Below are 23058 nucleotides of genomic sequence, written 5' to 3'. Positions count from 1 at the left end.
GAGTTGGGGGAGCTGGTGGACGGCCCGAGCAGGGCCATTCGGGGTCGTGACTGAGGGTTCAAGATAAGGATGGCTGGGCAGAGCGCAGGGCCAGCTCAGAGCAGTGTCAGGCGCCGAGGTGGGGGTTTAGGGAGTAGTTTTCACTAATGATGGCGTGCTAATATGATTTAGCCTGGTGGACAGAATGCCCAGGGGACCTCTCCCAGCCCTCAAACACGTGGGAAGGAAACATTATCTTGAAAGGACAGAGAGGAGTATAAATCCCAAAGTTGCATCATTTCTTCAGCTCCAGCTTCCCCACTGGCCTCTTCCCCTCACACATACTTCCAGAGGGAGCCCCAAGGTGGCTGTGGGGTCTTGGCTCTGTGGCTTCTTGGCCGATGCTTTTGGTGAGTGCTGGCGTCTTCCCACGATCCTGACACCCGTTACCCCGCTGTGGAGGTGCTCACACTCCTAGCTTCGAGCCACATTTGTGGGGACCAGGAATTGAAAGCAGAGTCTGACTGTGGTCTCTGTTGACCCCAGGGCTTTGCCTTCAGATCTTGGTGTTACAAAGAAGGGAGACCTAAACGGAGGGATTTTCCCCGTTTCTTTCGATTACTCCCATGAGTTTACTGTCTTCTCACCCCACACCCACCGTCAACACCTACTTACCTGGCCGTTGGCCTCCCTCTGGTGCGTCCCGGCAGAACTGGTTGGAGACGTTGGTCTTAGAACTTGCCCCTGGCGTTTTCTCCTCTTCCAGCTCGTTGGAATTTTCCTGAACTGGAGTCTATTCCCTCGGGGATGTAGGCTTGGCAGGCATGGCCGTTGTTAGCGGCGGGGTGAGGGGTGGCCAGCAGTGGCCACCAAATGTGAGCCTCAAATGGTGGACAGTGACAGGGGTGTCTTGGTCTCTAGGTATCTGGCACAGTGGCAGGTGCTGAGAGAGGTGGACTCTGGTGATCACTGGGTTTATGTAATCATCTCAACAGTGACCGTGTCCAGGTGTGCGTGTGTGTGTAGGACTTACAGGTGCAGAGTTCTCTCAGCATTTGCATGTGCATTTGTAAGAGTTTGTTTATTTGGCTACTCTTTGCCAGACCCTTTCTGGCTGACTCTTCCTTATCGTCTCAAACGTTAAATGCTGGAGGCCCCCGGATTCAAGGAGCGTGTTTTATCTCCCTTTGCGGCCGTTCCCACAGTGATTTTATGTAGGTCTATGGCTTCAACCAGCTGTGCGCTGGAAGTTCCCACATTTACGTCCCAAGTCCCTTACCCTTCCAGTGCAGACGCGTATAGACACGTGTCTCCTTGGCGCCTCCACATGGCTCCTAGGAAGCATCTCAACCTGAAATGGCTCAAGCAGAGGTCTGGTTTCCTACCTCCCTGCCCCACGAGTCTCGTTCCCCCCAACCCGCCATCTCTGGCCCTCAACCACGGGTTCTTCATTCCACTTTCTCGTACACTCGATGTTCAGTCTATTAGCGAACCTTCACAGCAAGACCTTAACACTGTCTCTGATCGTGTCTAACTACCTGCTTTATTACTTTGGCCTCTGGACAATATCTTATCAACTAGTGGTCATTTAAAAATGTATGTCCAAATATGTCACTCTTTAAAATGAGAAACCCTGCCCAGCCGGTGTGGCTCAGTGGTTGAGCGTCGACCCGTGCACCAAGAGGTCGCCAGTTCGATTCCTGGTCAGGGCACATGCCCAGGTTGTGGGCCAAACCCCTAGTGGGAGTCTTGCAGGAGGCAGCCAATCGATGTTCTCTGTCATCGGTGTTTCTATCTCTCTCTCTCTTCCTCTCTCTCTAAAATCAATAAAGAAAATAAATAAATAAAATGAGAAACCCTCCCATGGCTGGCTTCTCATCTCACTCAGAATACAGTGTGAATCATAACTTGGTCCACGAAAGTCCTACGTGATCCGGTCCTGGTGCTGTCTGTTCTCACCGTCTCGCTCTCTGAGGCACCCACCACGGGCTTGTCCACTGTGTTTATACATCCTCGTTCCTTCATCCTGGTCCCCGAGTGAACGTTTCCTGGTGAGAGGGTCTTTTTCTGACCATCCTCGCAAAGAGGATCATGCCTTATCGTCCTGGCCCCCGTCCTGCTCGGTGCCGTGATCCCGCGCAGGTTCCCGTCTGCTTGGTCTCCCAGCCGGCGTCAGCTCTGCGAGAGGTGGGCTCGCTCCCTTTCCCGCGGCGGCCCCAGGGCTGGGGCAGTGCTGGGCCCATTCAGTGCACCCCGTCGGATGAATGAGTAGTTGTCGTTTGTGTTTAATTTTTAAATCCTCACCCGAGGATATTTTTCCATTTATCTTCAGATAGAGTGGGAGGGAGAGAGAGAGACAGAGCGGGCGAGAGAGAGCAACATCGATATGAGAGAGACACATTGATTAATTGCCTCCCACACTACCTTGGCCAGGGCTGGGGACTGAACCGTAACAGAGGTACATGCCCTTGACCGGAATTGAACCCACGACTCTTTGGTCCTTGGGCTGACACTCTAACCGCTGAGCCAAACCGGCCGGGGCTGTGTTTAATTTTTTTATTCAATAATCGGAAGATCTAATTCTTTTCCCCAAAAATAAATTACACATTTCTTTCTACTTTAAACTCTGCTCCGCTGTAGTGATGACTAACCTTTTCATAGCTCACGTTACTTTGTTCTCGGACCTGGTGGTGGGGAGATTCTGTAGGTACACTGACTGAAAGATGAGCAGTCGCTTCCAATGACCAGTCATCCAGTCATAGTAAAATATATAATAAGTAGTAAGGATTGTAAGGTGAACTTTTTTTCTATGGAGAACCATTTGAGAAATAGATATCCACGTTCTTGCTTGGTAGCACAGTAATGATTGGTTTGGGAATGGAAATGGAGATTCAGCAGCTTGCTCTTTTATGCTTTCCCCCAAACATCACATCCAGACGAAAGGCCAGCAAAGTGGCTGAATTATTACAGTTCCACAGAGCAGGAAAAAAGTGGCACAAAATTCCTTCCCATGATACACTTGAGACGGACGGTTCAGCTCGTAGTGACGAGCCGGGCGGCTCCCCTGAGCTGGAGTGGACTGGACTGTCATCCCTGAAGGACAGTCCTTTCCTGGGCTGTCACATCCCAAGGGGCTGACGTATGTAGGTCAAATCCTGCCTCAGTGAGATCATTGTATAACAAAGCTCGATTTCCGGCTTTCTCGCAGGTTCTCGTGGTGTCTAAAGAACCGCCAGTGAAATTGGGTTGAAACGGACCTTTCTCTCCTTTGAACCCATGGACAGCTGCCTGCCTCTCATGTCGCAGCCTGTGGGTGCGTCTGCGGTGGCTGTGGGCTGGCCCCCGGCCCTCTTGGACTGAAAGCTCTCGGAGGGCAGAACATGCCTCTGATTCATGTTCACGGGTCCCAGCAGAGCCTGGCACAGAGCCTGGCCCAAGCAGGGGCTCCAAAACTATCTGTGAGACAGATTCGTGGATTTGTAGTCAGATAGATTTGAATCCTGCTGTGCCAAGTTTTAACCTGCAGAAAAGTGCAAGTGGATAGCCCGAGATGTCACATTTTCTAAAGGTCACTTGTCTTCTGTTGATGCTTCTGTCTTATTTTACATGTCCAAGCATCCGCGAAGCAGTTTTACAGTGAAACCTTCTTAAAAGCCAATTTATTTATTAAAAACAATAACAACAACAAAAAAACAACGGGGCACAAGTTATGAATCTCGTGAGCAACTTGTTTATATTAATGTTTTGTGGGTGACTGGCCACTTTCTTTATCACACCTGAATCAGAAGTGGACTGTTTGCAAAATCAGCGTTTGGTGACTGTTTGATGAGGCTCAAAGTGGAAGCGAATGGAGTGAAATGACGTCCTGAGGCTGTCAGTCAGTGGCTTGTCCAGTTCTTCCCGACATCTGCAGGGGCCCTTGGGAAGCCTGGGTGATGAGCACAGGCTGCTGATGCCCCGGGGAGGGTCGGGCCAACCCCACTCGCAGGATGCTGTGGGAGGCTGGTGTTTTCAACCTGTGACTGTCCAGCCAGCTAGGGGCCCTGGTCCCTTGCTGTCTGCCTGGCGTCCCTCAGGCTAGGTCAGCGCCTTTGCAGCAGGCGGCAGTGGAGCCCAGCCCAGGAGCGGGGGTCTTCCCAGCACCTGGCACCACGGCGCCCAGACCGTCATCCGGAGGCGGGACGGCAAGACCCACCGCGGCAGTCTGTCGTCCCAGGGGTCCCTTTGAAAGCCTCCGTGATTGCTGGGGGTCGGGGTCAATTGTGCAGATGTCTTTAAAAGTGTCTCACCAGTGACCAGAAAGTTACTTTGTCAAGATGACAGATGGGCCGCGAGTAGCTGCCCCACCCTGTCTGTGCCCTGGGATGTCAGCCCCTTTACGCGTCAAGACCAGGCATTTCTGTGGCTCCCACCCACGCGCGGGCTTTCACGGGCCACCGTGAGGACTCCGGTCTGTTCTGCGAAGCACCGGCTCGGGGGCCGGCTGTGGAGCCACCGGAGTGAGGGCCACGGCGGGGCCTGCTGAGCCCCCCTCAGCGTGGGCGGGGAAGCAGTGGTTTGTCACCGCCGGTCACCGGGCAGGACCCAGGTGGGAGCCGAGACACCCTGCTTCGTGTTTTGAATGTGTTTGCCCTTCTCTGGCAGAGACTCATTTATGTGCACAATGAAGGGGGTCCCCAGAGCTCTCAGCTTCCTTGCAGAACTGGGGAGCCCCGCTTTGTATGGTGGGAGGCTGAGCCAGAACAGGGGCAGCCCCGAGAGCACCTCCAGCTGTCCTGCCCCATGCAGCACATCACGACCTCCTGGGGGAAGCCCTCTCCTTCTCGGTTTGTTTGTCACTCCTTAACTCTCATCCGCAGTCGCCCTAACAGCCCTGCCCACCCGGCCCACAGCCCCCCTGCTGTCCCCCGAGACTGGGAAGCCTGGCTACGCCCCTCTGAGCCGTGGATCCTGCTGGTGGTTGGAGCTGGAGCCCATCATGCTCTCTGGCGCACAAAAGAACTCACCAGAAAGGAAGAGGAATGCTCATAGGACTTCACCTCCCCTTTCTTTTTTGGGCAGAAGCAGCGGCTGATTCATTATTCGTCATGTGTTGAAGGGTGCCCAGCAGTTTAAAATAACCAGCGATGTTGGGAGAGGCGGCTAGGCCCCTTGTGCATGAGGCCACGAGACTGTTCAGGACCCGTTCCTCCCCCGCCCCCCTCAGGGGCCTGCGCAGGTTGCTCTACATACTGACCCCATCCCACCTCCTCGCTGCCTGAGACCCTTTGGTTGGGTCCACTCGGGAATTAGGGCAAAACGACGAAGGATGCGCCCATTGACTCCTCTCAGTTCTTGTACCTGCCTCCTGTCCCCGGGCAGAGGGGACAGAGCCACCCGCTGGTCTTCAGGTCTGCCTCTGGGAGGCTGAGGGTGGTGGCCGAGCCGCGTCTGTGACGGGCTCTGTGCTGAGTCACCCGCTGCCGTGTTCAGGGCTGCCGGGTACCCCAACGCGGGCGCCGTACACCCCTCGCTTCCACGGGGCACGTGGTAATAAAAACCAGGCTGTGTGACTTTCTCTGGGCGACTACTTTTATTTGGTGGTTATTTCTTTTGTGTTCTGCCATCTCTAATGCTTTGGTTCTATTTCAAAATATGATTAAACAGAGTGAGGAGCTGCTTGGCGCTACCCTGTTTTAAATCAGAGCTGCGCTCGCCTGGCCGGGACATGCTAATGGCCTGCGTCTCTTTGTTCCGAGAGTTCCTTGAAAAGGCCAAAAAAAAAAAAAAGGCCAGACCTAAATCCTTAAACAGCATAGGATCCAAAACAATCCCTCCAACAAACTCAAGCCCATTAAAAAAGAATTGAAACATTAGGTAAGTTAAATATAAAAAGGGTCTCCTTATTAATCCCCCGTTGCTTCTGCTGGTACGTGTCCTGGTTTCAAGGTGCAGTACCGGGAGAACACTGTCATTGGGTGATGTATGGGGGCCATATATCACCAGAACATCGTCTTTGTAGAGGATATGGGTACTAAAAGACACGATTCTGGCCAGACAGAACAACAGGGGGTCTTACTTCTTTCCTCCACCCCCCTGCCTTTTTCTTTAATCTCCCTCTGTTTTGTGTTGCAGAGAAGTGAATTTCTTCATGGGATGTGACTTGTTGCAAAATAATCGGGGGGCCCCAGTGGGCTTCATAAAGTCTTTTAAATGGCTGGGCTTCAAGGGCAGCTTTGTTCAGAGTTTGCACTGTGAGGTGGGCTGGAGGAGGCCGTGTTTGCCAGGGTCCGGGTCTCTGGGGTACAGGCTCGCTGAGCCTAGACAGGAGGAAGAAAGAATAACACTCTCAGATGTAGTGCAGTGACTTGTGTGACGTTCTTGCGAGACGCGTAAGACTCACAAAGCACGGCCGTAGGATGCTGCCAGCCTCCCGGGAGAGACCCCCTCTGCCCAGACCAGGAAAGAAACGAGAGGACTTGGAGGCTTTGGGTCTGGTGCCTTGCAGATGACCGGGCACTCAGAGACTCCGCTTTGTTGTGAGTTTTTAAGCCAGAGACTTCATCTGTCTTCCCGACGAGGCACTGTTTTTGCTCCTGGGTTCCCAATGAAACCATAAAGCACTGAGGTTGTAAGGGTCTGAACAGGAGGAGGCACGTTTAACGTCTCAGCTGCAAGGGAGAGAGGGCTCAGTTCAGCCTCCGAGCCAGGCCGTATGGTACGGTGATTAGATGACCAACTGTCGTCTCTGCCCTTGGCATGACTCTCTGCCTGGGCTCGCCACGTAGACCCGGGCAAGTCCTAAGACAGGGGTCTTTTCTTACCCCCCACATAGGGGTAAATCAGTACCTTCCTTAGGCTTGTTGCCAGGGTTAAAAAGGACATACATCCTATGTGTTCATCTGTCTGGAGAATAATAGCGTTTCTGTAACTGTCAGGTGTTACTGTTCTTAATAATTCAGCAACCTGCCGGAACACTATATGCCCTGTCATTGTTTGGTTAGAGATGCTCAGGTCTGTGACTCTGACTGTTGAAGGGATTTGCAAAAGCAGGGGGGTGGGGGCCAGGAAGGTCTGGGAATGCTAACTTACAGTGAAAGTGAGGGTCATGGCCCTTCTCGCTCTCTGTGACCTCTCTGACCTGGGCAGGAGATGAGGTCTCAGAAACTATTCTCCTGGCTGGGAAGTTTGGGCGATTTTCCCTATTCAATATAATTTCTTTACTTTAGAAATAGTTTTTAAAAATTTTCTCTTTCTCCATTATTTCATTCCAACTTTCATTGAGCTGAGAGTCATGGCCTAGCCTCGAACTTGTGCACAAAGGTTTTGTAGCGGACGAAGCCAGCTTTCCTCCCCCACCAGCCCTTTCTGTGCAAGAGTTATGGGGAAGTCAATTGTACTATCACTAACAAAGAAAATGCACGTAAAAGCTTAATTAAAATAATAAATTATCAGTCAAATTTAATACTGCCCCTGGCAACCACTGCGCCATCTCAGCGACCCCCTCCCCCACCCCAGGCTTCCAGTGATTACTTTCTCAGAGATGAAGAGCAGATTTTGTCCTAAGGACACAGGCTGGAGCAGGTACAAGCTTGTGTTTTCTCCCCTCCGAGAGGCCATGCTCACTGGCAAAGGGTTTCCCCTGACCATATGTTCTGGAGAGGGAATCACTTTATTTTGTATTTTTAAGGATCAGAATTGGTGACAAGCAATGGAACCTGCCCCCTTGGGGTCTTTCAGCTTTTACCTACATCTCTGCATTCTGGATCTGTGACGTTTTGAAGTCGGGTCTGATCCTCCAAGTGTTGGCCCAACCCTTCCATGGCACCTTTCACAGGTTACTGTGGAACAGGGCAGGGGACATGGCGGGACACCTGACCCATTTGGTCCAGGTGACCTGTCTTTCCTGAAGACTTCCCGACTAGCTCAAGTACATGCTAATCTGTTCCTAAAATCTCAACAGTCCTGTAGGAGCTACCCTGATACTAACCGGATGCACCCATACATGTTAATGCTGTGCCTTGGCAGCCAGCGTCCTGGCTGGCCTCCTCACCCAGGCCTGGGACCAGGTGCATTCCCAAGTCCACTGCTAGCCAGTGCTGGAGGACCCGGCCACTGAAGTCACTCTGTGCTGCTCCTCTGTCTGCAGATCTTGAGAAACCTGTGAGATTCATGAAATAATGTCTGCAGGGTTCGTTGGAGGAATGGAGCTGTGTAAACATGAAGTCTTACTCTGTTTATGAGACGTTTTATAATATTGCCTGGGAGAAATAACGGCCCGTGTTCAAACGTACCATCAGGTTCCCTTTGGCTCTTTTGGGACTAGAACTGGGTTACTGTGGGGGCACTTCAAGGAGAAGGCGACCTCTGTGACTCTGTGCATGGCGGGGGGCTGGGGGTGGGGGCTCGAACCCCCAGGAGAATGCGTGCGCTGACGCTGGGTCACCTTCCCCAGCAAGCTTGACCCGAGACAGCCGCGTTCCTCCAAACAAGTTCCTCCGCGAGCAGTTCCGAGACTTTGGACTAGTAAACAGCGCTGTGTGTCTGCTCCACGGAACCCCTCAGTAAAGAGCATTCAATGGAGGGTCAGAGTGTGCTGTTTGTACTCACGGTGGCTTCTGAGTCCGGTAACAGCGTCTCCTGAGCCTCCCTGGGAGCCAGAAGCTTCCTCCCTGTTTGCGACCCGCGAAGGTGCCACGTTGGGGTCCTCCCAGGCTGGAGCCGTGGCTGGAGCGGAGCTGGCCAGCTTGCAGCGGGGTCCCTGTCGCGGCCCACAGTCCCGAGCTCGGCGGCACCCGTGCCTGGTCTGCTCCGGCTCCTCCAGCACTTCCAGAGCCGAGCTCCTGTGCTTCTCCGGGTCGCTGCGCCCCCACCCCTGACAGTAGCTGATGACAAAGGGAACGGCTTACTCAGAATGTATATGGGTCCCCCCAACCCCCATGGATATTGGCATTTTGGTAGGGCAGTTCTTGAAGGCAGCAACATCTGTAGGGCCACTTTCCAAGTCAGATGGAGGGGCGATGAGAGGGCAGAGGGGCGGTGCCTGTTCTAGGAGGGCAGGCCTTCTGGAAGGTCCCTAATATAGGACAGAGCCACTGGTACTCCGTGTCCCCCTTTATGACACTAACACTACCTGGCCCGTGTGCCGCAGAGACACACTGAGTATTGTTCATTTGGGCGGGAAAAAAAATCTTACAACTTCTTGATTTTTTTGAAAGAGGAGGCTGATCCTTCGAACGTGCTCCTTTGCAAATGACAGCTGTTTGCCCCCCAGGTTTGCTTTAGTGTGACGAGGGTGGAAAGGAAGTAATGTTCTAGGGGAGGAGAGCCCTGTGCCCGCCACCCTCCCGCTGTGGCTGCGGAGGACCCGCCGACAGGGCACCAGCTATTTTGGTTTTCACCCTTATTTCCAGAACTCCGATGGCATTTCAGTCTAAACACCCCGTACCTGCCCGCTGCCTTCTCCCTCCCTGATCGCTCTCCCCGTTCTGGCTGCGGTGTTCTCCCGTCTTATTATTATCTTAAGAATACAAATGGAAGATCAGGTAATAATTTCCATATTGCATAAGAGGATTGGTCCTGGAAGAGTCTTGGAAAAAATATCTTTAGGACATTGGTTTGACAGAGAACAAAAAGCATCTCAGAAAGCATTTCTTTTTTTCCTGGTTTCTCCGAGGAAAGTAAACAGGAAAATCTCACAGTGGTGATTTGTTATCTTCTCTGTCTCCAGCCCCCCCCCCCCCAACCCCCCAGCAGGAAGAGATCATTTCCCAACACACCAGCCACTGAAAAGCGCTCAAAGGCCCCTGGAGGTCTCATGGCCACGATTCCCCAGCCCGGGAGCGGGGAGCTCTGTGCTGCCATCTAGTGGCGCCTCTCTGGCACAGCAAGCTACTTGCCAGAAGCCGGTTTGAACTTGGCTGTGGCGGGAGCTGTGGTTTGGCGGGCGTCCTTCTAGTGCTGTGTTGCCAGCCATGGAGATTTTTTTTTTCATTCTCACTCCCTATGCCCCCTTTCATTTTTGCATGTTGGCACTTAATTTCATGTGTCTCCAGAGGCTACATTTTGGGTTTTGATATATTTAGTCTTTCAGAAAGGAGACAAGAATGCAAACGAGGCCGGGCAACCCTAGAAAGTGACGGACGCGGGGAGACAGAGACAGCGAGGGAAACAGGTGGTGAGGCGTGTGACTCTCATGCGCTGGCGAGGCTGGTATTTTAGGGTTCTGACATTTCTCCCCAGCTCCTATCTGCCACCCTTTCTGTCGCTTCGATTTGGGGGAGCCTCCAGCCTGAGCTAGAACCTTGGGGAAGATCTGTTTGAGGACGCCCGTCTGGCTTTTGGAGGTGTGGCTGGCACCACAGGTACCTGTCGGTGTCTGAGGTGGTACAACCTCCCTCGTCACCAGGAGCCTTCTGGTGTTCGCAGACCTTCCGGCGGTTGGTGATGACACGGCCCCTGGGAGATGTCCTGCTCTAGTTGGAGAGCTCACGGCTCACGGCACACGTGTGGAACCACGAGAAGGTGCCCATCTCCCCTGGGGCCTCGGGGCCTGACGTTGTTTTGTTCTGTGAGTGTCCTGGACAGCTGGGGAGTAGCAAAGGGTCAGCTTTCCATATGCGCCTTGGGAATCAGACACACGTCTGTGTGGGACCCTGGGTGCGTTTCTGCACCTCGGTTCTTCATCTATAAAATGGGGACAATGAGGAATTTTGGTGACATGGTGCACATAAAATTCTTAGCACAGAGCCTGCCACATAAAAGCGTGCGCTAAGTGTGAACCAGCATCAGAAAATGTTTCCCGCGTGCAAAAGTGAACTGGATGTGTTGTGACCTTGAGCCGGAGCAGAGGACACGGGTGCCCATGGAGATGTGGCAGCCGGTGGAGATGGGCTCCTGAGGGTGTGTGTGCCTCTCCCCCCAGAGCCACTGGCTTGAGGACCAGGGTGTCTGTCTTTTGGCAAAATGAGGAAAAGTGAAGAGAGCGGTCTTAATCCGTGCGTGGGTTCACCCTGTGAGTGCGGGACCCAAATGAGCGCATGGAGGGGTCAGCCTCTCACCAGTGATTCTCTGTCGTTTTTCTTTCTTTGAGGGCCTGGGATTCAAAGCATGTGCTCTGTGTCCACGCCCACGCCGACTGGACACCAGGGAAAGGATCAGATGTGGCAGCTCCAATGTGACCTTTGGTAGAATAGTAAAAATCCTTCCCAGTGTTATTAGAAGGAAGTAAGAAACCCCCACCAACCTACAGCTAAGGGTTAGGTTTGTTCCCTGTGTGTGTACAAAAAAAAGTCCAGATGTGAGTCCACAAACCATCTGGTTGGAATAACTTTTGTGCTGGACTGTAATTACAAGCTATTTATTATGAATCTTGGGATTCTGTTATGGATCTTGACTGGCTCCCAGGTTTCTAACTTAGCACAGAATTCCTGCATTGAAGAGTGTGCGCGCTTCCTGCTTATCAAACCCCAAGTGGAGCCTTCGCACCCTCTCTGACCGCCCTGGGAGCGCTGGGTTCCCTGTGCCTGCGTCTGGCCGTCAGAGAGGAGGTGACCTGGGGAGTGGTGCTTCCCTGAGGTGGCAGCCAGGTGAGCGTGAGGCTGGGGTGATGCTCTACCTGGGAAGGGCGTGCACCTCACATCGGGGTCAGACCATGGCTGCAGGAGCTGTAAGTTGCATTCCTACCCGATCACGGCGCTGGGTTCCTTGGGTGGTGGAACAGTGGGCTATTCTATTTTTAAATATGCTTCTTTAATTTGTGTTGGGACCGTAACTATGTATTGCATTTGTAATATAAGGAGAATTATTAAAATAAATCGAAGGGCCATGACTCACAGTCTTGATGCCAAAATCCTTATGAAGAAGAGAGGGTGAAGGGAAGAGCTTTGGAGGGCCTGGGGGCAGGGCGCCTGGGTTTGGACGGTAGCTCAGCGGTTCACTAAGGGCCCGTGGACATGCCGAGCCATCTCAGCTGCACTGGCCAGAGGAATGCTCTCTCCAGCCGTGGTTGTCAGCCCTGCTGCACCTTGGAGTGACCTTGGAGCCTGAAATAAACATCTAGGCCCGGGCTCAGGAAAAGCACATCTGGGCTTCAGCGGGTGGGAGGCAGGGCCAGTCTTAGTTAAGAACTGCACGGGGTTCTGATTTGGAGCCCAGCGTGAAGACCACGGCCTCACGGGATTCTAAAGAATGAACGAGACGAGTCCCATGAGCCCCCTTGCCACTCAGCAGACACCCAGAAGGGGGAAGAGGAGGAATCCAGATTGTCCAGGTCAACCGCCAAAAATCGTACATGGACGACTAGTAAATAGAAAACCAGAAAGACCTCCACACCAGCCCCACGGCCGTGGGTACGGTGGCTGAGGACGGATGCCCTCTCTCTGAGAGCCATGCGGGTCCTGGGATGGCCTCAGGGGTCCTTACCCGGCATGCCAGGCATGCTCTGTGCATGTCACCCAGTGGACAGGTTTGAGTGACATTCTTCCCGTGCTGGGCTCCTCTGTCCCGTGCCTCAGTGGCCTTGCAAAGCCAGGAAGTTGGGGACAGAGCAAGGCTGGAGAAACGGTTGGGACAGGAAGGCCCCAGGCTTCGTACACCTTACTCTGGGGGGCAGTAATCAGTGAGCTGGAGCAAGTGGGGTTCTGGAGGGCTCGGCAGTCTGGTCTCTTGAAAGAGGAGGAGATGGCAGTGGGGATTCATTATAGAATTAGACCCTGGGAGGGTCGTCATGGGCTGGGGAGCTCCTGAGGGCTTTGAGGGTGGCACAGAAGCCCATGTGTCATCTTAGAACTGATTTAGGGCTGGGACCCCCAGCCCCCAACACACACACACACACACACACACACACACACCCCTCCTTGGTTTCAGACCAGAAATGACATTGAAGCAGACTGGGTACACTTGTGAGTCTCCCAAGGACATTGTCAGAGCTGAGTCAGGACGTCTCCTGCATGGATTCAAGGAGGGTTCCAGGTTCCTCTCAAGGTGGGAGATGAGCGAACTGGTCGGCGCTTCTTTCCGATCAGCCCCCATCAGGCAATGAACGCGCTGGTCCCAGCCTTGCTGGGGGGGGGGGGCCTGGCCAGCGCCCACCTGTGAGCTCCACCTCCAACCCAGTGCACGAAGCTGTGCAGCCTGGGAAAAGCCCCGCCCCGCCCCCTTTCTGAGCAGCAGTTTGCTGGTTTGTAAGCAGGGATCTCGTGATACGTGTCTCGGAGGATTGGAAGAAGGAAAGCCACAGCTCCTAGCATCCAGTAGACACTCGTTAGAAAGCTCAGATCTGCTAGAAGCCCCGTGACATGGTGATGTTGGTTCCTGGACATTCAGGCTGCAAACAGGCATATCCGTCCCGTTTGGGTCTCTTTTAAGTCATCCTAAGAGCGAACCTTTCAGGCTAAACCCGCTCTCCTCGGCGTCCGCGCTAATATAATGCAGCTGTCCCGCGGCCACGAAACACTGGCGACTGTGTCTCTGCCTGGCACGGGGAATATTTTTTTTTTCTCTTACTGAGCCGGTTCAATACTCAACGTCGTCATTATTTGAGTTGGAAGTTTAGATTGCTGCATTTTAATGCACTCCACTATTAAGGATGGTTGGACGGCCGTGTGCAAATATTTTCGTTCTCACGATGCAGCCCTGGCCCAGGTAGCCCAATGGGCAAAATATGATTTAGGCAAATATTATGGTTTCTATAGTGCATGCTGGAAGGAAACCTTAGAACAGGCGGGAGAAGGCCTCTCTCCTGGCGTTCGGTTATCCAGGGTAAGCTGGCTGGTAACGGAGGGAACCTTCACGTCCTCTCGTCTGCCCTTAAATCTGAACAAGTCCTGTGTTCCTGGATGGGTGTTTCTGTGCCAGGGAGAGCAAAACCCTATTTGCTATCACAGAATGTTCTTGCCCAGACAAGGGCGAGATGGGGGGAAGGAGGCTAGGGAAACCTCAGCCATGTGCTAGCATTCTGGGGATCCTGTTTGAAGTTGATGTCAAATGTTTCTTGTCTTGTCTCTTTTTGCCCAGAACAAGGAAGTGACCTGTAAGAGAGAGACGTGCCCCACGCTGTCGAGAGACTGTGCCCTGGCCATCAAGCAGAGGGGAGCCTGTTGTGAGCAGTGCAAAGGTGATTTATGTCTTGGCTGCCTTCTCTCTTGGCTGTTGCTACAGACGTTTTTATTTCTCTTTCTCTCACCTTTCCCTTCACTCAGCCCTTGGCTGGGTGCAAATGGGAGCCGGGAGGGAAGCTGGTGTGTGTGTGTGTGTGTGTGTGTGTGTGTGTGTGTGTGTTTGGGGGGCTGGTGGTGGGAAGGGGACTCCCCTGGTGGAGTTCTGAACGGAGGGTGAGCATCTATCTGCCTGTCGGGTTTCTTTTCTAAGGCAAGCTGTTACAATGTCACAGAGGAGACATGGGCTGGATGTCTATGCCTGTTGGTACACACCCACACAGGCGACTTTTGTAAAGAAGTTTCAGCACTCAGTGTGTTCCAGACTCCTCCCTGGCCCTGCCCACCTCAGCCAGAGTCTTGAAGTCCACCTTGGATCATTTGGGTCCCTGTTAGAGGTTTTCTTTCCTTGCCAATGAAATGTGTAAGTTTTTTTGTCTTTGGAGCATCTCTACAGAACCCACACCCCAGGCACTTGTGCCGGGACCTCGGCTCGGTCTCTGCCCCACCGTCCAGCCGCTGCTGGCGCTCCAGGCCCGGCCTCATTCGTCACCGTCCCTCTCGGTTCCTAAGGCAGAGGGACATTCACGCCCACGCTTCAGGGCTGTGTCTGCGAGGGCAGGGCCCAGCTCACACCCCGGCCTTGCCTGGTGTATGTTAGGGTCGGTGTAACCCGTGTTTACCAAGTGGGTCCCCAGAAGGCACAATGAGTGGGTCACTCCTAATCTAGTCCCAGCTCAGAGTCCTCCCCGAAGTCCTTGTCCACTGGGAACCACAGAGTGGCTTTATCTGAAAACGGCGTCTTTGGAGTTGTGATTAGTTCAGATAACATCGTACTGGCGTCGGGTGGCCCCAACTCCAATGCTGCATGGCTGGCGCTTTCTTTGAAGAGGAGAAGACAGAGCCACAGAGAAGGTGGCTGCGTAACAGGAGCGATCTGAACCCCGGGGCTCTGTTCCCTGAGAGTCAGGTTCTGTTGTTCGGGAGAGAAGTCGAGGCCTCTGTCTTTTTTTTTTTTTTTTCCTTCAGAATTTTCTAAGATTTCATGAGGGCTCGCTGTCTTTTAAAAAACCCCATGAGTCTGGCCACTGTGGCTCAGTGGTTGAGCGTCAACCCCTGCACCAAGAGGTCGCCGGTTCGATTCCCGGTCAGGGCCCAGGCCCAGGTTGTGGGCCCATCCCCAGTGCGGGGCGTGCAGGAGGCGATGTTTCTCTCTCTCCCTTCCTCTCTCTCTCAAATCCATAAAGGAAAAAAATATCTTTTTTAAATAAAAAAAGCCCCACGAGATTTAATGTGTAGGTTGGGTGGGGATTCTGAAAGGGTTCTTGACCTAGTACGAGGCGAGTCCCGTCCCCACAGAGACTCTACAGGAGGGACAGGGAAGAGGAGCGGAACCTCAGAACCCGGCAGAAGCCCTCTTTCGGAACCAGGTGCTCGAGCCGCGGCTGGACTCTCGGTGACAGGCCACCGGCCGCCGCGTCCAGCGAGGCTCCGGTGAACTTTGCACAGTGCGCTGTTGTGTGGAAGCCGCATGTCAGCTGTGAAGGCCAAGTCAGTTGTTAATACCTACGGGTCTTACAGTAAACTAATAATTTTTATTTGCTAGAGACCAAAAAACTCCCCTCAAACAAACAAAAACCACTAGAGAGGCCGAGGTTGGAGTTATGCTACCACGAGCCAAGGAGCGCCTGGCATTACTGGGAGCCCGGTACAGGCACGGAGGGGCTCTCCCCAGAACCTTCGGGTGGCTCTGCTGACGCCTTGATGTTGGCCTTCTAGTCTCCGGAAGTGTGAGAGAAACAGTTTCTATTGTCGTAAGCCACCAAGCTGCGGTCATTTGTGCCAGCAGCCCCCAGACACGAATACCCCAGCATTTCCACATGAGCAGGTAGAGACCCGGAGCCTCTCTCTGCCCCAGTTCCCACACCTGTCACGTGATGCAGCTCAGTGAACAGAAGTGTAGTAGGTGCGCTTTGCCGCCTGGCGGACTGGGCTCTAAAAACATTTTCCGAATCCTTTTGGAGCAGGATTTTTCTTTGACCCTTTGCTCTCCAAGTTAGATTTTTTTTATATATATTATTAGAATGAAGGTATAAGAAATAAAGTAACATAGATAGTGGCCAAGAAAATAGAACTCACATGCTGAGGTGCTGAGACTGTTGATCAAAACTCTCCCAGTTATTCGATAGTGCAAGTCAACAGGGAGCCTCCAGCCCCAAGGACCGCCGACCGCCTCCCATCACTTGCTGGGACTTGGTTTTGCCTTTTCCCTCCGACATCTCTCTCTTCCTTCTTTCCTTCCTTGATGTAATTCTTTTTCATGTTAGTTATAGTTAAAAAACGACTACACTAATACAGCGTCATACTGAAAAACGTACATAGTAAAGGGGAAAAAATCTTTTCTGGGCACAAACCCCACTCTTCTCTGAAATAACAACTATTGCCCATTCACTGTATCTTTCCCAGACCTCCCTGTTTCAGTCGTCTTACAGACGCGCGCGCACACACACACACACACACACACTTCTGTATCTGTGGTTTCACTTTTGCACGAAGGGAATCAAACAGTACAGATGCTTTCACAGTTGAAGAACATCTCAACAGCACTATGGCAATACAATATACAGATCTCGTATCATGGAAACGTACACTCGAAACCTACACGATCCTGTTCACCAGTGTCACCCCAGTACATGGAACAAAAAGCACACACACACCACCATGACTCGGAAACCCCCGCCGGTCTGTGCTGCCGTGCGGTTTCAGAGCGCAGATGCACAGCGCGGAATGGACTCCTCCTATGAAGGGCTGTCGAGACGTCCTACTTGCCATTCCTGTCGTGTCTGTGGGCGCGTGTGTCTTGAGGACAGAATCCCGATGTAAAGGGCTGTGTGCAGAGGCAGGCACCCGTTACACTGTAGTAGGTGTCCTGGGTGGCCTATTCCCTTGAGGGTTGTAAGCTCTTTCTTCCTCCAAGATGACAGACCAGAGGAGGGAGAGCTGGTATTACACATGGCAACATTTAGACAAATTGGCCGATTTCGCCTTAAAAACTTGCCCATCCAGCCATAGTGCCCACGCCAGGCCCTCGTTTTCGACCGCCCCGTGCATGCTCCGCTCCCAACTCGTCCTGCTCTGGATTCTGTGGATCCCAAGGGGCATTTTGCTCCCCTTCCTGGTTCCGGAGCAGTGGTATCAAGCTCCGTTGAAAGAACTTAGCTGAGGGCCCTCAACCGCGTTTATGTTTTCCAGTAGGCATAGAAAGCACCAACTTGGACACAAGTTAGGACTGGTATCATGGGATTTTTGCAAAATCCGGCCCCATGCTGAAGAGCTACAGTTACAGAACCAATTCAGTTTCGAATGTAGAGGGGCGATGCTTTCTTGCCTCTTATTCCCATGAGAAATGCCATTGTCACCATCTTCAACATCCACACTCGGAGCATTGGCAGGCTCTCTGAGGTTATTACTTTTTGTTTGTTTGTTTTGATGCTTTCAACGTAGGGGACGCATGGAGAGAGGGGGCATATCATTAGTTCATTCTTTCTTGGACAGTCTACTAGGAAATTTAGACCATTTAAAATTCCCATATGCTATGTTTATGTTTGTGTTCATATTTATATTTTATTCTATGTGTACTACCGTATATGTGGGCCACTTCTGTAATTACTGTTAATAGTTTATTTATAATTATTGGAGCCTAATTTTATCCCTTTAAACCATTACAGAAGTTTATATTTATCGCATTTGGTATTTATGACCATGGCCATTCTTTATGAGTTTTTCCGGGTCGTTCCTGTTCTTCATGTGAGATGGCTGGTCAGGATCACAGCTTCTTAGGGACGACATTATTCCTTGTGAAAACCCCAGGCCCTGTGGGTTATGATGTGTGAATTATGTTTTTTTTTTTCTTTATTGATTTTAGAGAGACAGGGAGAGGGAGAGAGAAATAGAAACATCAATGAGAGAGAACATTGACTGGCTGCCTCCTACTTGCTCCCTACTGGGGACTGGCCCACAACTTGGGCATGTGCCCTAACTGGGAATCGAACCCATGACCTCTTGGTGCATGGGTCGATGCTCAACCACTGAGCCACACCATCCGGGCTGATTCTAAGACCTTTACTCTCACCTATGATCTTCACAGCAAAGGGACTGGTTTCCCCACAATGCCAGGTACCGGGCTATTGGTTTATGCTCATCACTTAGTTCTCACAGCAGCAGGTAATTTCCATCTTTCTCATTTTACACATGAGGAATCGGGGGGCCCAAAGACGTTAAATCTTCAATCCTAAGACCAACCAAAAGGGCGTCTGTCTGTGCCTTCGAGGAGCTTGCTCTATTGGACAGAACGAAGAAACACCAGCAGTGGGGGAAGTTCTCCAGGGAACAGTGAAGGAAGGAAGTCAGCGTGTGGGCCAGGGGTTGGGAGTGTGCCCTGGAGACCCTCCGGCAGAGACTTTCCCGAACAAGAAGGAGTTCGTCACATCCAAAGAGGGCTGTCCAGGGGGAGGCGCCCCGGGGAGGAGTCACAAAGGCACCGAGTGGTTCTTAGGCACCGCCTGGCACTCAGAGTCACCTAGGGAACGTGTTAAAACACCAGTTCCTGGGCGTCCCTCCAGACCTATTGAATTAAAGCAAATCTGGAATAAGTTTTTGTTTGTAAGTTGTTCATTGTTTAGGGAGGCGGGTAGAGGGGTCAGACAAAAACGGGAGATCATTCCATCATGATTTCTACGTATTTTCCTCTGAAAGAGATGTTGATGTTGAAAAGGCAATTCAGCCTGAGGACAGAAATATGAAAACTCATGTTCCCCAAAGGATTCTTGAGGTTGTGTGCATGTGTGTGTGTGTACGCATTTGTGTTCCTGGGTGCTTCAGATTGTCCATGTGATTCATTCATTCATTCATTCATTCATTCATTCATTCATTCAACAGGTGCATACTAACCCATGTTGCAGGTATTTACCGAGTGGCACTGCTTACCAATTGTCATTAACTTTTAGAAAACCAGAATATTCTGTTTTTAAAAAAGTAAATTATAACACACTCTTCTCCAGCAAGTGTCTCAGTATACTTTTCAGATTATTTTATGAGAATAATGGTTATACATTTTTATTCAACTACCTAGCAACTCTGTAAAAGATGAATCTAATTTGAAAAAAGCTCAGTATTATTTGATGAAAACAAGTGAGATCATTGAGAGGCAAAGACAGGAGTTTTTGGCGGCTTTTCTGTATTTACTTGGACTGAGAATCACCCTTTAATTTGGGGTTCTTTCATAAACAATAATGTGTTTGTTATCTGAATATATGTTTGTTATTAGTGGATCATACACGAATAGGTGTACTTCAAACATTTATAGGTCAAATTCCATCTTTTTCATGTAGGGCATAAAATATTAATTGTCTGCAGTACTTTGGTGAAAGACATAAGAACATAGCCTTTCATTTGTCTACTGAGATTTCTTTTCCACAGTCTCCTCTTGTCTTTGGTTTCTCTGCCGGCTCTTGTTTTTCTGAGCTGTGATCCCATGGGTTGCATTTTTAAATAGTTTAACTTTTATATTTGACTTAAAAAATATCCTATGATGTCTCAGAAAATGAAAGGAAAGAGGCAAATATAAATATTTGCGCACCGATTTCCAAAATTAGGACAACCTTCCTCAGTGCTGATAAATAAGGTTTAGAGAGCAAAACAGGCATGGCAACTTCCAAGGGGATTGGACGCGTTTACAGAGCCCAGGCACTGACCTCAGTGGAAGGGGACTGGGACTAATGGCCAACGATTCAGCCTTATGAATGGTAGCTTGCTGTTCAGACAGCGCCAGACCATGAATAAGGGGCCTCTCCTCCATGTTGCCTTGAGAAAGACCTGGAAGGTGACCATGTCTTTCAGAACATTGCTATGTGGCTGTTTTGCAGAGAGCCAACTACTTTTATATACAGGCACGGGCATTAAAAAAACACACCACACCCTCTTTGTGGACAGAGTAAATTGTCTTATTGTCGGAACTGTTTGCGATGGAAAGGCTGAGGTAGTCGTGGGCGTGTTGATCTGTTTGTTTTTGACCAAGCTTCTGTTGGCATTTGCAAACATGCGTTGCCCAGACAAAAGAATGGCTCTTCCCTCAACTCCTGTTTTTCTTTCCTTTCGGCACAACCAAACCCTCGGTCGTCTTTCCGTCCGATCCGGATGCAGTGTGCCCCGGGTTTCACATCCCAGAGGAGGATTCGCCTAAGGTCAGCTCGCGCTATCAGCTCTCTGAACTGCGCTGGGAACTAGATTTAGAGAATAGTTTGATCTACACCATCTCCGGTTTTTAGAGATTCCTAGATATTGCTGTCTTCAGCCCTGCCGCAGTGATGGTTAGCATTCTGACTGAACAGATGGGGAAACAGATGTTGAGGGAGGTGAAGGGATGTTTTCGACGATCACGCAGTTGTGAGGAGCTGCAGGGCCCGGCTCCAGAGACTGTTCTTGCAGGAATCACACTGTGAGATAAGGAAGGAGTCAGGAGGGCTCTAGAGATAAAGGAGGGAGTCCTGACACCAGTGTTGCCCCCATTAGTCTGCCACGGCCCTACTGGGTGGACCAGAAACTTCACAGGAGATAAGGGAACATTAAGGCTTTGGGGGAGGTAATTGAAGGCAACATGTGGCTTAGGGGTGGTGGCTTTCCTTCCCAATTGCCATTCTTGTGGGAAACCCTAACTTGATTTTTTTCCTCTTCAGTATCAGGATGAGCTGGAGCCTTTTGTGAGGATGTGTGTGCCTGGTTTCCTAAAACAGTTTGCATAGGCAAGGCAAAGTCTACAAAGCTTCTACAGTAAAAGCAGGGCTTCCTCCGCCCTTGACCCTGGCCGTGTTGTACCCTTTCCTGCAGACAAGCATCGAGCAGATTCTTAGAGACCCTTCCAGAGCCCTCTCTGCATGCTGCGTGTGTGTTTCCAACACACAGACGTCTCTGCAGTTTACCCCCAGCTGTTTTAAGGCACGGACTCTGACCTGTCACTTAAAACATCTTGGGAAAGGGTGTCGCTCCGAAAAACATTCCTACCGTTGAACTACAGTGTTCTAGCGACAGGGTTGTATCTGCCGTGATTTAGAGCTTGGGGAATTTGTGACGTGTTTCTTAGTGAAAATCGTTATGTGACAGAATGCCCACATATATATTTTAACCTTCAACAGTGTAACTAGTTTTAGGTACCCAGCCCCGAAAATTTGAGTGGGGGTTGCTAATACGTTCTAACGCTGAGAAACAAACAAGAAACAAGCCAAGAGGACCGGGGTTTCTTGTTCGCGCTTCGTTTCCCTGGCTGGAAGAAGATGTATAAAAAGTCATACCTCGTAGACTGGTTTTTCCGTAATACAAACCAGTCGATTTTGGCATTTAAATAAAAAGAACCCTATTTGTTTGAAAAGAGTTTGTGAACATTAAAGTCATCCTTTACAAAAATCTGTTTCGTTGTTAAAACCGGTCAGAAAATTTAAAACAGAGATCAGTTTTTCCCGTCAAATTTGTCCCCGTCCACTTATTCGGGGCCTCTGTGTCTTAGGTTCTGTAGGATTTTGGAAGGCCGTTTAAGTGGAGAGTTTGTCGAAGCCTTTAAGTTAGAAAATTCCATTTCCAAGGCTTGTTGCTGGCTCAGGGTACATCAATCTTCAGTTGTCAAGAGAGGGCCAGTTGAGAATGTTCCTGATGGTGATGGAGGAGGCTGGTGGCCCTGGCCTCCTGTGGAAAAACACGCAAAGGGCTTCAATCAAAACCTGGGTGTCCTCTCCAGTGGCTCCCAGCCTAACAGTGCTGCCTCCAGCTACTGTTGTCCAGTCTAGTCATTGTTCATTGATACATAACAAGTTAGGACGAACTTAGTGGCCTAAAATAGTGCTCATTTATTAACACACAGTTTCCATAAATTGGGATTCTGGGCATGGCTTCACTGGGTCTCACCAGGCTACAGAGGTCAGCCAGGGCTGGGTCTCATCAGGGACCCAAGGTCATCTTCTAAGCTCCCGCTGTTGTTGGTAGAATTCAGTCCCTTGCAGCTACAGAATGGCTCGCTCCTCCAAGGAGAGCAGAACATCTTTCTGACCTAGAGACCCTTTTTGAGGGCTCGCCCATTAGGTCAGGTCCACTCGGGATCATGTTCCTCTTTAATCACTCCAAGTCAAGTTGATGAGGGCAAAGACCATTCTCAGCAATGGGACTATCAGCATCACTCTGAAGGGACGCACAGTTATTGTGAAAGACCCCAGGGACACCCCGTGGAGGGACTTCAGACGCATCAATGTAGAACTCAGTCTCCTTGGGAAGAAAAAGAAGAGGCTCTGGGTTGACAGATGGTGTGGAACTAGAAAGGACCTGGCCACGGTTCGCACTCTGCAGTCATGTGCAGAACATGATTGAGGGTGTTCCACTGGGCTTCCGTTACAAGACGAGTTCGTGTACGCTCACTTCCCCGTTAATGTCATCATTCAGGGGAATGGTTCTCTTGTTGAAATCAGGAATTTCTTGGGTGAAAAATACATCTGCAGGGTTCAGATGAGGTCAGCTGCTCCTTGTTCAGCATCTCAAGCCCAGAAAGATGAGTTGATTCTGGAAGGAAATGACATTCAACTTGTATCAAGTTCAGCGGCTTTGATGCAGCAAGCCACACTCAGAAACAAGGATATCGGAACAGTTTCCAGTGGTATTTGTGCATCTGAAACAGGAATAGTTTAGCAGGCAGATGAATAAGGTCTAAGTTGTCCAGCTATAGAAACAGCAAAAGGCTGAATGCGTCCTCAGACTTCTTTGCAATATTTTAAGGAAGCAATAAAAGCCAGGTATTGACTAAAAAAATAAATTGACTAGGAATCTTCATTTCACCTGCAAAATCTCTTCATCTTTGCCATGCGACATGAGCGAATTGTGGGAGTGGCACCCATCCCATTCACAGGTC

The 23058-nt window shown here is 50.9% G+C and overlaps 1 protein-coding gene across 1 annotated transcript in view; it reads left to right on the top strand.

The window, feature by feature from the left end:
• The window catches only part of BMPER (BMP binding endothelial regulator), a 227661-nt gene that overhangs the window by 17190 nt on the left and 187413 nt on the right, over window positions 1-23058 (top strand). Inside the window, exon 3 of the mRNA XM_036247202.1 lies at window positions 13975-14074. Within this exon, the coding sequence (XP_036103095.1) occupies window positions 13975-14074 (100 nt within the window). The remainder of the gene's footprint in view (window positions 1-13974; window positions 14075-23058) is intronic.

This window comes from Molossus molossus, unplaced genomic scaffold (assembly GCF_014108415.1).
Source record: "Molossus molossus isolate mMolMol1 unplaced genomic scaffold, mMolMol1.p scaffold_m16_p_7, whole genome shotgun sequence".
Classification (NCBI taxonomy): Eukaryota; Metazoa; Chordata; class Mammalia; order Chiroptera; family Molossidae; genus Molossus; species Molossus molossus.
The sequence above is the reverse complement of the archived record's forward strand: the minus strand, read 5'-3'. Positions and strand labels throughout refer to the sequence as shown.